The sequence below is a fragment of the Ostrinia furnacalis genome, unplaced genomic scaffold (genome assembly GCF_004193835.3).
Source record: "Ostrinia furnacalis isolate ACB-3 unplaced genomic scaffold, ASM419383v2 OfSCF1515, whole genome shotgun sequence".
NCBI lineage: Eukaryota > Metazoa > Arthropoda > Insecta > Lepidoptera > Crambidae > Ostrinia > Ostrinia furnacalis.
The window spans coordinates 64,317-79,168 of NW_021131754.1; the positions used below are offsets into that span (position 1 = coordinate 64,317).

At 36.5% G+C, this 14,852-nt stretch overlaps 1 protein-coding gene across 1 annotated transcript; it reads left to right on the forward strand.

The window, feature by feature from the left end:
* The first annotated feature begins 7,818 nt into the window (after positions 1-7,818).
* Positions 7,819-14,457, forward strand: LOC114352983 (apolipophorins-like). Its single transcript, XM_028304762.1, has 5 exons — positions 7,819-7,997; positions 12,171-12,197; positions 12,758-12,951; positions 13,534-13,698; positions 14,281-14,457. Exons 1-5 carry the CDS (start codon positions 7,925-7,927, stop codon positions 14,455-14,457), a joined length of 636 nt encoding a protein of 211 aa, XP_028160563.1. The 5' UTR covers positions 7,819-7,924.
* Positions 14,458-14,852: the final 395 nt, after the last annotated feature.

Consider the following 14,852-nt stretch of genomic DNA (forward strand, 5'->3'; position numbering starts at 1 on the left):
CATAGTGTTTATTTTTCCTTTCTCTGTTACTATTGTCTTCTGCGGAGAAAGGAACATCTTTGGACCCCTATTCTATTTTAATTAATACAGTACCTGTCTAGAGACTATAATAGTTACATTTCTAAGGCAGGGTTTCCCAAACTAACCCACCACTGGGTCGCGAGCGAACATTAAGTGGGCCCTGCCTGTAGAACGACACACCACCCTACCGATCCAACCGCTGGGCAGGGGCGAAATTTCCTATAGGTGGGTCCCGAGTTTGGGAACTTGTATTAGATGAGTCGTAGCCCAGACAACTTTAGGAACCACTGTTCTAAGGGACTATCTATCTTTGGTAGGGTGTTTTTATTGGGAGTCAGGCTGCAAAAGGAGACATTCATCATCATCATCATCATTTCAGCCACAGGACGTCCACTGCTGAACTATATGCCTCCCCCAATGACTTCCACATCGCACGGTTGGTAGCGGCCTGCATCCAGCGCCTTCCTGCTACCTTTATTAGGACGTCGGTCCACCTTGTGGGTGGACGTCCCACGCTGCGTTTTCCGGTACGTGGCCTCCGTTCCAGAACCTTGCTGCCCCATTGACCGTCAGTTCTGCGTACTATGTGCCCTGCCCACTGCCACTTCAGCTTGCTAATTCATTAAAGGAGACATTGGAGTTATGTAATCTTGATTACTGAAGAGTAGAGCTATATTTATTCTTCACTACTGTTATTATTGCAATTCCTTGGACCGTCAATCCTAAGATTGTTGTTTATTCAGTACTTTCTCACGATTATACTTATTATGTTAATGCAGACACATTTCCTATCTTTCTTTTCATAAGAGAAAATATTATTTAATAGGTGCTTTGTTTAGAAAATATTTTATCTTGTGCGGCTGCCTTCAATCCGAGATGGCATGTTGTTGGTAAATTACGTAACCTATGCCATGATAAAGATAATAATGAAGAACTTCTGAAAAAATCACACCATGTTACAATGGATTGTATACTCTTAAAAACTCATTTTTTATGCAAGTAGGCTTTTAAAAAGCACTTTTACACGTCCCAGAATTAAAATCAGTAGAATTATAATTGGGTGCTTTATGTGGTCATCAAGAACCATAAAATTAGTATGATTGTAACCATGTTGACCCAATCAATAATATAACAAATCAATAAAATACAAGCTTCAATGATTTTGTTACAATGTAGCAAGAGCAATTAATTGCTAATTCCAGATAAAGAAACCCACCAAGTGGAGCAAGTCCGGTTGGTAATCAGAAGGTTAGTAATCAGAAGGTTACCTATCCGTTAGATAGGTGATAAGGTGATAGATGATGATGATGAGGGCGTTGCTCTGTGCCCTGCTCGACCCTGTCCATGTGATTCTGAGTTCGACTCCTGAGGAGAGCAAAAGGGATATTTGACTGCAGGCTTGAACACACATTGACACATTGTATGACCTTCTGATCTAAACCTTCTGATTAATTTCGCAGCGGGTCCAATGACAGTTTAGTCCTTTCTCTGGGACAAACTTAGCGTCCTTAATGAACTAGTGGGTACGGTTTTTATTAGCTATCAATCAAGCTGTAGATCCTGGCCACACAGGAGTTGCAACGGTACAAACAAGAGGTGAGAAGGTGACAACAGTTCTGTACTCTAAGTGGCCAGTCTTCTTCCATTCTACCATTTTGTTCAACTGAAATTGGTTAAAATGGTGATGACTAATATAAAACTCTACAAAAACATTTAAGGGAGAAACTTTTTGATTAAAGTTACTTGACTTTTAACCTTAACATGTAAGACGTTCCACCCACAAGGTGGACCGGCGAACTCGTAAAGGTAGTAGGAAGGCGCTGGACGAAGACCGCTGCCAACCGGGCGATGTAGAGATTATTGGGGAGGCCTATGTTCAGCAGTGGACGTCCTGTGGCTGAGGTGATGATGATGATGTGAAACCTACTATAATAGCGACAGCGCACATTGGGCGAGGCGCGCACGCGTTTTGTGGCCGCGTCTATTGCAGCGTTTTGTCGCAATATGCGCTGTCGCCTGTCGCTTAAAAGCCACGCTGAATTCATGTGATAATATTTTGAAATTTCCCTGAAAATGCTATCTATTTCTATTAGGTATCTATTATTCATCAAAAGCTTGCACGTGCGCCCACAATCAAGGTTCAAAACATCCGCTCGTAAAATGATAAAGTGCAACATTATAATTGCAGTTAATTATTATAACATCGTTCAAAGTGACTAGATCAGGGTTATCTGTGTCCAGATAATACAATGCCTTGAGAATGCTGAAATATCGATTGTGAATGAATAGGTATGTAGCATGAAAAGATGGATACCTAAGGTCTAAGGATAGGACTGCTGACTCAAGAATTCAGACTTGACTTAAGGTCCTATGTCCCCTAGATGGGGCAGAGGGGGTTCACAACAGGCCTCCATCGCGTTCGGTCTTGAGCTTCGCGTTTGATCTCGCTCCCAAACTTGCCGATCTTCTTCGCCTCGTATGCTACAGTGCGTTGCCAAGTTTGCTTGGGGCGACCACGTTTACATTTTCCTTGGGGGTTCCAATCCAGAGCAGAATTCAGAGGCAGAGAATAAATACCGTATTACGGTATTAAGTTCGCCTTATGTCCTAACTAAAAAGATTGTTTAACATTGACTTGCAATAAATTGGAATTTGAATTTAATAAGCCAAAGAACTTAACAGTCTCTCACTCCCCTTAGCGAAAGCTCACTACCCCTTATCCCTCAGTCTAACACTAAATAGTGCTACGTGTTCCAGCGCATGTCCGTCACAAGATTTTTAGTATTTTTAGCTATATCTGTCTCTCTTGCTCACGATAGCAACTCGAGATGAAAGACGAATAGAAAATATGGGCGTTATCGTAGGCCTCATTGTCCGAAAAATACAACGTGACGGCAAGAACGAATCGCAGTAGGTAAACAATAAAATGCGTAAACGGGTTTTTAATCATAATTTCTTTAAAACACTGATTAGAGATAGGTATTTAAACTTATTAATTTATTTATGGTTTTTAATAGTTGACAATGCCTCCGTAGTTTAGCAGAGGTCATGGGTTCGATTCCCTGGGGACTGAAATTAAAAAGTTTCTTATTCAAATTAGTTCTTTCGTTTGTACGTTTCATCCAAATGCCGTCCATTGCTGCAAAAAAGCTTCCGCCAAGGATTTCCTCAACGAATGGTCGTACGCTGCCCGCATCCAGGTGCTTAATTCCCACGACCTTCACCAGATCGTCGGTCCACCTAGTGAGAGTCCTTCCTGCCCACACTACACTTCCATTCAAAAACTTTTCTATTCCATTCATTCACTTATTCATTACTCAAAAATTAGTAACGACCCCACACGATAGAAGACGAAAAAATAAACTAGTTACCTATAAGAAAAATCAATTTTGAAATAGAGATACAAACTGAAAATAATAAAAACCTTTGCACTCAACCAGTAATTGTTCTTCCTATAATAGGGCTTTTAAACCGATAAATAAGTTCTATACAAAAATAGCAATGAAGATAGTGAAGAGTATAAATAAGTGCGATTAAACGAACAAAGAAATACGCACGATTTGTTTTTATTATTTATTCATTCGTGGTTTTTATAACATTATTATTATTACAGTCTAAGTTCTCGTACTACTCTCGTTTAAGATAAACAGTTATCTTTTTAGGTAGGCACTAAAAAGATTCAGATTACTGATTATCTTCAACAAAACAAGGACCGCCAATTCTCCCCATGTTACTGGCTCTACAAATTCAAGACATTTATAGTTATTTATGTAAAAATAACTTTTTCAGGGCACATCATCATCATTTCAGCCACAGGATGTTCACTGCTGATCCATTGATCGGTGGTAGTGGCCTGCATCGAGCGCCTTGGTTTCGGGCTCTACCACCACTTTGGGACTACATTTCGGCTAACTTAAAAAAAAAATGTAATGTGACGAAAGAAACTCATTCGTTCCTAATCTTTATTAGCTTTTTTAAACAAATAGATAAAAAAATAAATAAACAAATAACTAAATACTGCAAATAATGTGGGTAAGTACGATCACTAATTAGCATCTGTCATTTAGCAAATCGATCTTGGTTTATCTTTAGCAAAACAAACAAATTAGTAATGTTCATCTGGCAGTAAATAACCAGTCACGAAGGGAAGACGTGGTTAAATAAGGATTATTTGATAAAATGGTAATTTAATTCCTTTTATGGGAAAAAAATATTATAAAATTACACTTTGAGTTTCTACTAAATCAAGCAAAATAATGATTGGTTCAAACATTAAAAATTCAATTCAATTCAATGCTTGAACTTTCATCTAGTTTTGGGCTACGAGTACCTCTAATATAGCCAACGAAAAAACGGAGGGGGTTTTCTTATAAAGCAATATTCTTTAGAATTCGGTCATATAATGTAGGCTTTTAATGATTTTCATTCATTTATAAATGATTCCAAATTAGAAGCTATTCAACTCTCTAATATTCTTGCAATATTTTTCCGGCAACTATTGGGTCGTTTTACTTCACTTTTTTAAACGACTTGTCACAATAGCATATTAGTGCCTACTCAGTACTTATTTATTCTGTGATACTACTAAATTCAGTTACATAAATATATTGTACATTATGTTAGGAAAGTTCATCGACCACACGGTCATCGGCAACGTAAACAATATTTATCAATTAAATAACAACAATGCTTTACGACTCATTAACGCTTTAATAACAAATGTAGTACATGCTCTGACTTGGGAGGACAGTTAAAAATAATTCACAGATTGTTAGTACCTACGAAATACCTACAAAAAGATACATAGTTAACGAAGAGTACCTATTTAAAAGTCCACGATCCTGAAACGTAACAAAAACTAACAACCTAGTACCTATTGATAGCAGCGCCTTCCTGTAAATGTCATAATTTTGAGGTGGTCCAACGTGGCAAAAATCAGAACTAATAATCCAGCATAGATAGTAGCGCCTAACAACCAGCAGGGAAGGTTCATTGTTGGACTAGATGTGAAAGTGGTACACAGTGGTACAGATGTGACAGTGGGACATGGCACTACGAGTATTCTCATCTCTTGCTATCTATCTATTATTATTATAAAGAGCTGTGGTTTTCTGAATAAAGAAAAATAAAAAAAAAATAAAAAAATAAATAAAAATAAAATCGTTAAAGCCGCTGTATTTACAGCTTGATTGACAATAAAAACACCAGTGCAAGCTGAATGTTCTCTGAAGTGAACACATGTTACGTAGAGTTTCCGCATTTGATACCCTTTAATCGTAATAAAACTTTAACTAGGTACCTACATAATAACATAGAAGCATATTTTATGTACACTTTACGCCTACGGCTTGGTCTACACCAAACAATCCAAGCATCTCTAGAACATTTATATAATGTACCCTACGTACGATCAAAACTCGAAATGGAATGTAGCTATTAACTCTATCCAGAATTAATTGTTCTAATGTAAGTAAATATTTACTATTAATCATAGGAGTCACTAATTACCTATCATACGAGTACGTGATAGTAAGATAGTTATAAATTGGAAACTCCTTCACCTCAGCTTCTTTTTGGAAGTATTTACTTCGCTCCGTGAAGCATTTCGAAAGAATCTGTCACAAAATGTTACTTTGTCTTAAAAACTCTCATAAAACTAATTTATTTCTGTAAATAGGCTTAAAAAAAGCACTTTTACACGTCCCAGTATTAACCCTACCACTGCTTCAGGACAATAAATGGGCCAGTGCTGAGAAGAAGCAGCGCAAGAAACTCAGTCACTATTGTCAGCCTCTTTTTCAAAGGTTTACATGCTTTAAAATGTACAAAGTTATAAATATTTATGCGAGCTAGGCAGTAACGCATCCCAAACATTTTTATCTTTTAAATAATCATCGACTTTATAGTAGCCCTTTTTCATTAAGGTACTTTTAATATGTGCTTTGAATTTATGAATGGGTAGTTCTACAACAGTTTGTGGTAATTTATTAAAGAATTTAATACATTTTTCCATAAATGAATTACCAATCTTATGCAATCTGAAATTTGGAACGGCAAGTTTATTTTTGTTTCTTGTATTAAAGTTATGCAAATCGCTCTTTTTCGTGAATTGCNAAATTTGGAACGGCAAGTTTATTTTTGTTTCTTGTCTACAGGGGTAGATGAAAATGGTACAAAACAGAAAAAGATTAACTCCACACTAGGCATTTCCTGTCCTGCACGATTTACAGGTAGATACGGCTCTATTCCCACCTCTCGTTCACACCGCTGCAACTCTGTGTAGCCAGGATCTACAGCTTGACCGCCAATAAAAACCCAACCAATGAAAGTCAAGTTTGTCCCGGGGGAATTTAAACTGTCATTGGACCCGCAACGAAATTAATTAGAAGAACATAGAGTTCGAAGTTTAGGTTCAATTTCCCTCCATTGCTTTCAAAGCGGATGACAGGTGACAAAACAAAGATTAAGTTCATTCGTTTCAGCCAAATGACGTCCACTGCTGGACAAAGGCCCAAGGTTTTCCACAATGCACGGTCCTGCGCTGCCCTCATCCAGGCTCTTCCCGCGACCTTTACCAGATCGTCGGTCCACCTAGTAGGAGGCCTGCCCCTGCCTGAAGGTTAGGTAACATTTAAGAAAAGATATACATTATACACCACGGACAGTAAACATCTTTATGAGGACCTATCTTGTGAGCTATTAACTTTTCAAATTCGTATGTTTTTTCGACCTTCAAAAGCTTTTGTATTCACAATCTATTACAAAACATTAAACTATAGCAAGACAGGGGTTATCCCAACGTAAATGATAAAGAATTGTTGCTCTACTTGCTAACGCCCGTATTCACAAACATTACTATGAGGTCTCACAGCGCGCGTGGACGCACAGGGTCACACACGAACCAATCAAGCTCTATTGAACGCTGTGCGTTCGATTTGCTGCTTCACTTAAGCACGTATCGTTTGTGAATACGGGCGTAAGTGTACGTGACCTTTTGTCCAAACACATGTTATTTTTAACCTCAGATTAACTTATCTAAGTTAACTGGGCTTTTCCTTTGGTGGAGGCCTTTGTCCAGCAGTGGACGTCATTTGGCTGAAACGAACGCACTGAAATCAAAATAAAAAATATTTTATTAAATTTTGACCAATTTGGCACTTATGAGATTTTGCAAGTTCAATTTGCAGGGATGAGGAGTATAAAATAAAATATGTAATTAGCCGACTTTCAGACATGTAAAATATATCAACTGCAAAAACAGCTAATTCTCTTCGCCAAAATACCTACTTGATTTGTGATAGTAGAATTTAATTGACAGCTCGATCTCGCTAAGCTTAATGTTTATCTATGATTTATTAATTCATATTCTATAAAAAAAAAGCATGGGACATGAATGTGGGTAGACCTTGATTGCGAGCCCTAGTCCCTACAAAACGTACGATCAGGGGTTTTTCACACAAAAGAGGCTAGAAACCAAAACAAAAACCTAAAAGTTTCAAGTCAATTAGTTTTGAATAACTTTAACTTAAAAGTTGACTATCACAATGTTAATCAAATATTATTTCTTGAATCAATAAACAAAACCATTAAGATTTTTAATCCTTAAACAAACCTTAAATTGTTTTGCCATTCCCTAAGCATCTAATTAAAAATTAGCTCGTGTACTTCGAAACGATTCCCATCTTGAATCCATTGAGTACCGTCGTTATCGCTTCGTAAATTCGCGGTGATTGACGAGCGAGGGGTCAAGTCCACAATCTCGTGGTACCGGCCGCTTCTATAAAAGGAGGTGCGCGTGAGAGCCGGGCGCATTTACCTTCTAGGCGGGGTAGAGAGCACACCAAGTATTGCTAGAATAAGTACACAGACTGATATTTAATATTTTAGTGCTTACCCCATCAAGATGGGGCGGAGTATAGTAGCGTTTAGTGTTATCCTTTTAGTTTCCGTTCTATGGAAACCGGCATACACTGATGGTGAGTTTTTTTGTTTTTCTTCTACCCTATTTTTGCGGAAAATGGCATAACTTAATTTAAAGAAAATTAAACGCTTTTTTTATTGATTACGTAATTTAACAAGTAACCTACTTAAATTATTTTGATACAAAGAAAGTTTTTTAAAAGTATTGCTACGCTCTAATTTTATGCTATTTTTTAATTTAAATTCATACGTAATATAAAGGTACTCTGATGATATCCTAATGCACTCTTTGTTATCAATATTCTTATATTTACAGACCTGTATTGGAGGGTAGGCAATGATGGCAATGATGATATTTTATGTGTGTTTAACTAACTTTTTGTTTACCTACTCTGAAATGGTCTGACTTCCATAAAAATACCATATAAAATATCCTAAACATTCACAATCCGTCATTTAAATCGTAGCACATTATTGCTAAAAGTTTGCATGACCTAGTGGTTTGTGTACGGGAATACAAAGCTGACAATGGTAGCAGGTTCGAATCCTGTTTAGAGCAAATGTTTAGGGTGAATGTGGGCGGGTACCTACATCTACTTGTATAATAAATCGAAACTTATAATCTTATAATCCTCTAATAGCAACATACGAGCATAGCAACAGAAAATACCACGGCTGAAAAAAAGATATAAAACTACCCTCATACGAGCCTAAGTGATAGTTGGAAAGCTATAAGCATGACTACATAATTAGTTTGTTTTGGACTCGCGAATAAATATTTTGTGTAAACCATAACACAGAACTACATATCTAGGTAGGTACCTACTTAAAGTTCAAATTATGTTCTTATCTAGACCTTATTTAACTTTAATAGTCCTATTAAATACTAGCTGACCCGACGAATTTCGTACAATCTATGTTCATCCGAAATAAGGTAGATTTTTTTGGTGAAAGATTTTTGAAATCGCTCCAATGGTTTCGGAGCCTATTCAATACAAACCAACAAACTTTTCCTCATTATAATAAAAGTAAGATCATTATCTGACTTATGTTGGGAATCTGCCGACGTATTTTTCTTTTAAACTTGGATTATTTCAGCTTTCTCATACCTAAACTCTTGAGACCGACCCAGTATCACCTTCGCGCACAATCGACCTCCGCTTGTTTACCCAGCACTTCTGATAACCGTACTCTTTACCCCTAGATTACATTATCATCAGGACCGTATTTCTTTACTCATTACTTGGGAAAAGTTTCGTTACATCATTGTAACTGTCACTAACCGATCTACCCTTATATTTTTTCATTTCATCACTGAAATTCCCAATTTCTTCCATCTTCTTTTCCAACTCCCAATTTTCTTTGATAACCAAATTACTTGGGGCAATAGGGTAAAAACTTCACAGTATGAAAAGTATGCCTAGACTTATTTTTGTTTTGAACTTACTTGAAAAATGACTAACTAAAAATTGTCAATTAAAGAACTATGCGTAGTCAATCTATATTTGATTTGTTTAGATTTGAGAAAGATAAGCGATAAAACACTACCCTGAAAACTTCTCAAAACAAGATCAAAAGCTCACAAAAGATTTTCGGTACTACTGTCATTATAAAGAGCTGTGGTTTTCTGTACGAATAAAAATACAATAAAACTACCCTAGTCATTTTCGCTTTTTCTCGCAAACTTAATTTACATTAGTATCGAAACCACATTATCCTTAGCAACAGAACAATGCCAATTCGGCGATATCTATCGCCTTGGCAGTGACCACTACAATAGAATCCATAGATAACAAGGAGCATTGACAAACACTCGATAGTGCTCCTGACCTATGAACCTCATATCGCGACCACCGTATTTGCAAGTAAATTATAGTTCTTTGTTCAACACGTACCCAAGATAAATACAGCTTGTATTTTCAAATTGATAAGCACTACAACTTTTGGAGCGAAATGTAGGTACTTAATTGATAAAGGAGTAGGTTTATATTTCAAGTATAAAAAATAATTTAATATGATAAATTGAAACTGTTAAAATTGCTATTTATAGAATATCTTTACTTTGTATAAAATAAGATAGTCACAGATAGTGGTAATAAAGTAGTTCCTTGTAAGTCCCAAAAATACGAAAAACATCTCTGGCAGATAATTTGACCTATAGATTTTGCTTTTACGAATTTTGCAATAGGGTCTTGATTCAACTCGTATACTTAGATAAGTATTTAAATTGTTTAGTGCATTGATTGTTTTAATATTGATCGTTCCTGTGTCAAATGCAAATGGAAAATCATTAATATTATCTAATTTTGACTCGACAAGCATCTTACCGGAGTACGAACGAAACAATTCGTGGCCGATCCACTAACTCATACATCCGTACACAGGAGGATGTGGATAATTGGTTCATCGGTGCTGTTTGCTGACAGAATGTTCGAGAAAACTGCACTTTGGTTCTTTGGTCGACCAGTCATTAAAATATTATTGATTGATTTATGTAATTTTTCATGAAATTAGAAAGAATGAATGTGAAAAGTTTTCTAAATAGGTAAAATTATTTTGAACAAAAATCAAAACGGGATACATTAATTTCAACATCAACACTGTCGTAAAATTTTCAACTCGTAACAATAAAATTTTATTTCAAAAGTGTTTGAAGCCATATAATCTACTTTAGAACAGCCACGTCAAGAGGACCAGGCCACGTAGTCAGGTCGACATTGTAAATTTGTTTGTATAGAATTGAATGTATCTATTTTTAGATGTTCCTTCACCTTCGCAGTTTTAACCCTTACCCTAAACTTGTACGGTTATTCTTTTTTGTTTTCTTCAAACTCACGTTTCCACCCATTACCTGAAATAATATCTTAGCAGTATGTACTGTGTAGGTCAAAGTCAAAGCACATGATCAGTCCAAATGAAAGCTACAATCGATAACTCAAAGATCCAATTGGATAATCGCAATTTCTTTCTCAACTGGCCATGATTGATCACCGGGACCCCTCCAATTACTCAATTTGACGAAAGGGGGATCTTGGTCCCTTTGTTTTGAGTTTGGCGACCTGCTTTGAGCTCTAGTATTGTTTGGGACTTCAAAGTTTAGTTTTTGATAAAGTGTTGTCTCTAATCTGTCATTTTGATTATGAAATTAATCTCTTCTTCTTCTTCTTCTTGTCGTGTCGAAAACAAATCTACACAGTGTAAGCACGAAAATCTGTCTTTTTGATTTGTAAATTAATATGGAGGAATAAAAGGATGATAATCCGGCACCATATGCCCTGCCTTAAGAAAAATGGAGACGATAGGGAAAGAATAATTATGGTAGAAATATTTACTTGTATAATATCTTGTCAAACGAAGGTCTGTTTTTTATTTATCTCCAATTTATCGTCTCTGACCATCTGGATTATGAGTTCATTACCTTCAATAAAGTCGTATATGCCCTGCCTTAAGAAAAATGGAGACGATAGGGAAAGAATAATTATGGTAGAAACATTTACTTGTATAATATCTTGTCAAACGAAGGTCTGTTTTTTATTTATCTCCAATTTATCGTCTCTGACCATCTGGATTATGAGTTCATTACCTTCAATAAAGTCGTAGTTTCTTCAGCAAACAGCAAAGTTCAAATTGCAGTCGTTATCTTTCGCTAGGCATGCTGTTTGCTGATTCACGAAGATATCGCGTGAACCCGGCTGTCCACGCGGATCTAACACATTGTTGCTGATAACTACTTCCTTGACCTCTGTTTACGCATTTCTAATTAATAAACCACTGTGGTCTCTTGATAAACTCTTGATGGAAGAATTTGGATTGAATTCCAGGTAGACCACGATGGCAAATAAATCTCACTTTCTGATACTTTTTTAAAAGCTTTTTCTAATTCCATTATATCGTCGTGTTTGTTAGTCTTTGTTTAACTAAGTAAGAACGACAATCGAAGAAGAGTAATGTTGATTATCTATAATCATGAATTCAGTACTTTTTTCTTCTTTAAAAACCTTTTGTTTAATTAACCTTCTTACCAATAGTAAAGGAAAAATCTGCGTTGAAAGGACAATAACAAGATATGAATACTCGTTTCTCTTCATAAACAGCTTTTAAAAGGGCAATTACTGAGCCCTTATCAATCTCTGCTGGAGGCACGTTATTGCTCTTATTGATAACATTAATGTGACCCTAATTTATAATTATTATGATTACTAATTAATGTATTGGTTTGTTTGTTTCAGATAAATGTTCACTAGGATGTAAAGGATGTAAGTTGTGTGCATTTTTATTTCTTCCTGGTCATTTGTATAAGTTATCATTATCTTTAAGACTAGTTAACTTATCATTTTCTTACTTTTTAAATAAATAATAAAAATAAATCTTTGGACAATTTCACACAGCGCCAGCTAGCCCCAAAGTAAGCAACTCAATGCTTGTGTTATGGGTGCTAGCTTAACGGATATACTACTTATATACTTTTTTTTTATTAAATAAATACATACATATTATACATATTATACATATTTACACCCAGACCCGTCACAGAAATTAAAATTCATCATTTCAATTTCTGCCCGGCCGGGAATCGAACCCGGGACTTCTCGGCATAGTAGTCCGTTCTGAACCACTACACCAAACGGCCGACATTTCATTTTAATGAGAGTATTATTATTTTTATTAGACAATTTACTATTAACTTAAGTACTTTTTTTATTGACTTTACCTACTTTTACATTATTAATATTTCAGAGGAAGATTCCATCTTCTGCCACACATTCATCTTTATTTCCAATGATTTAGATTTTTTAACATTTACCTTTACATGCAGCTTCAACGACAACTTTCCAAAATGGCCACAAGTACACTTATGGTGTTGAAAGCACCGTCTCCATCTTCCTGAGCGGCGCTGACAGCAAAGAGACCACCGTGAAGCTCCTCGGCCAGGTCGTGGTCAACGCCATCGGCAACTGCGTCAACGAGCTGGTCGTGCAGAACTTGGCTATCTCTGGCCCTGATGGCAAGGTAAGATGGGCTCTAAGTAATTGTTATTACAATTTGCCTTAGGAATAGGGAATTAGTATGTTCTTCTTCTTACATTTCTTAAGCCTTGGCATTGTAAAATCCTTCTTTTTCGAAAATATCTGAACATTTAAAAACTCGTGACGTCTCTGAATGCAAATCACACGCATCCGTACCTGCTATAATAATAAGATCATGATATGTGACGTCATATTCATCTTAATTCTAATTCGATGAAATGTTTAAATTGTGTCTTTTTTATTTCTAATCTGTTATAGGCTAACTCTTATTCATAGAACACAATTTCTTTACTTTTTGTTTAGTCTTCATCTTATCTTCTAAATCAGATCTGAACAACTCAAGCGCTCTCCTATTATTTTATTTATTTATTTATAGAGTAGCAGATGTTCTTAACTTAAGACTTTTGTAAAGTTTCCTAGAGTTTTTCTAACCAGCTGTCCTTTCGTTCAAGAATACCCCCTTTACTATTCGCCCTATCTTATAGGATAGATTAGCAGCTGTTCTTAAACACTAAGACTTTTGCACAGTTTCCTAACCAGGTATAATGTCCTTCTCTTGTTTTAGAAATACCCGAGTCCCCCGGGCATCGAGCAGCCGGTGCAGTTCGCTCTGTATGAGGGCAGGACCGACCCTGAGATCTGCGCCGTGGAGGGCGACACGCGCCGCTCCCTTAACATCAAGAGGGCCATCATCTCGCTTATGCAGACGCAGCCTAATTATGGAGTGCAGGTGAGAATACAATAATGTTCGTTTTTTTACTCATAGAAGGGAAGGTCTTGATCTGCATCTTACCTGATCTATAGTAATGATCAAGCTGAGGGTTACCCACAGCGGAGAAGCTCTAGGCCTAATAAAATGATCAAAAGTCATAATAAGGTTGATGATGGAAGTTAGATCAGCTGAGTGTAATCTAAAAATAATGTTTGTGTATTAAGATCCAAGTTTTGGTAGGAAACTTGAAACAAGGAGTATGATAGCAACTTCATCACCTAAACCCGATTCTCAGATTATATTATTTCTTGGGATGGAAAGAGATTCCTTTCAAATTCGTATGAACTTGATTTTTAAGAACTAAATTCATTCAACAACTCTCCATCTCCAATTAAAGCAAAGCAAAAGGTTACTATTTCGTGGCTAGGTACGATATTTAACAAGTTGGCTTGGCTTTCAACTGTTTAACCTCGATTATAATTAATGAATGATCTTTTTTATCAACAAGATTGGCTTCTTTATTTTCTTGGTCGACATATCAAATGACTGATATTTTTCTTTTCGATCAACTTCTTGGTACTCAATGACTAATCTTTCCAGACTGACGTGTTCGGCGTGTGCCCCACCGACGCCTCCTCCTCGAAGGAGGGCAAGTCGGAGCTGGTGCACCGCAGCCGCGACCTCAACCGCTGCTCCCACCGCGAACAGGGCAAGAACGACATGGTGACCGCCGTATACAACCCCACTGCTGTAAGTTACTTTTATTTTGGTCATTAACCAAAAATAAGCCATAGCCGAACAGTGAAGGGGTCGAACTGGCCGCCTCGTTATTCGAGGAACGCGAGTTTGAACCCCGGTGATGCTCGACTATTGTTGTGAGCCCACTCGTAATACCACATAATAATAATAGTATGGTAATACATACAAGCCTTTTAGCTTAGTACGAGGGACTTGTTTATAATGTAGAAATGGAGCTAGATAATACTCTTAAAGATTTTTAATGAGCTAAACATTGAACTTTCGAATGGAGATTGAAGAACAAACAAAATTGATGTTATAGAATTTATTTCTTCACAGTTAAAAAAGAGAGGTCCACCACTTGTTGTATTTCATCCAAAGGAGTTTCTTAAAAATAAGTTTCTATTAAGAATAAGAATAAGAATAAGAATAAA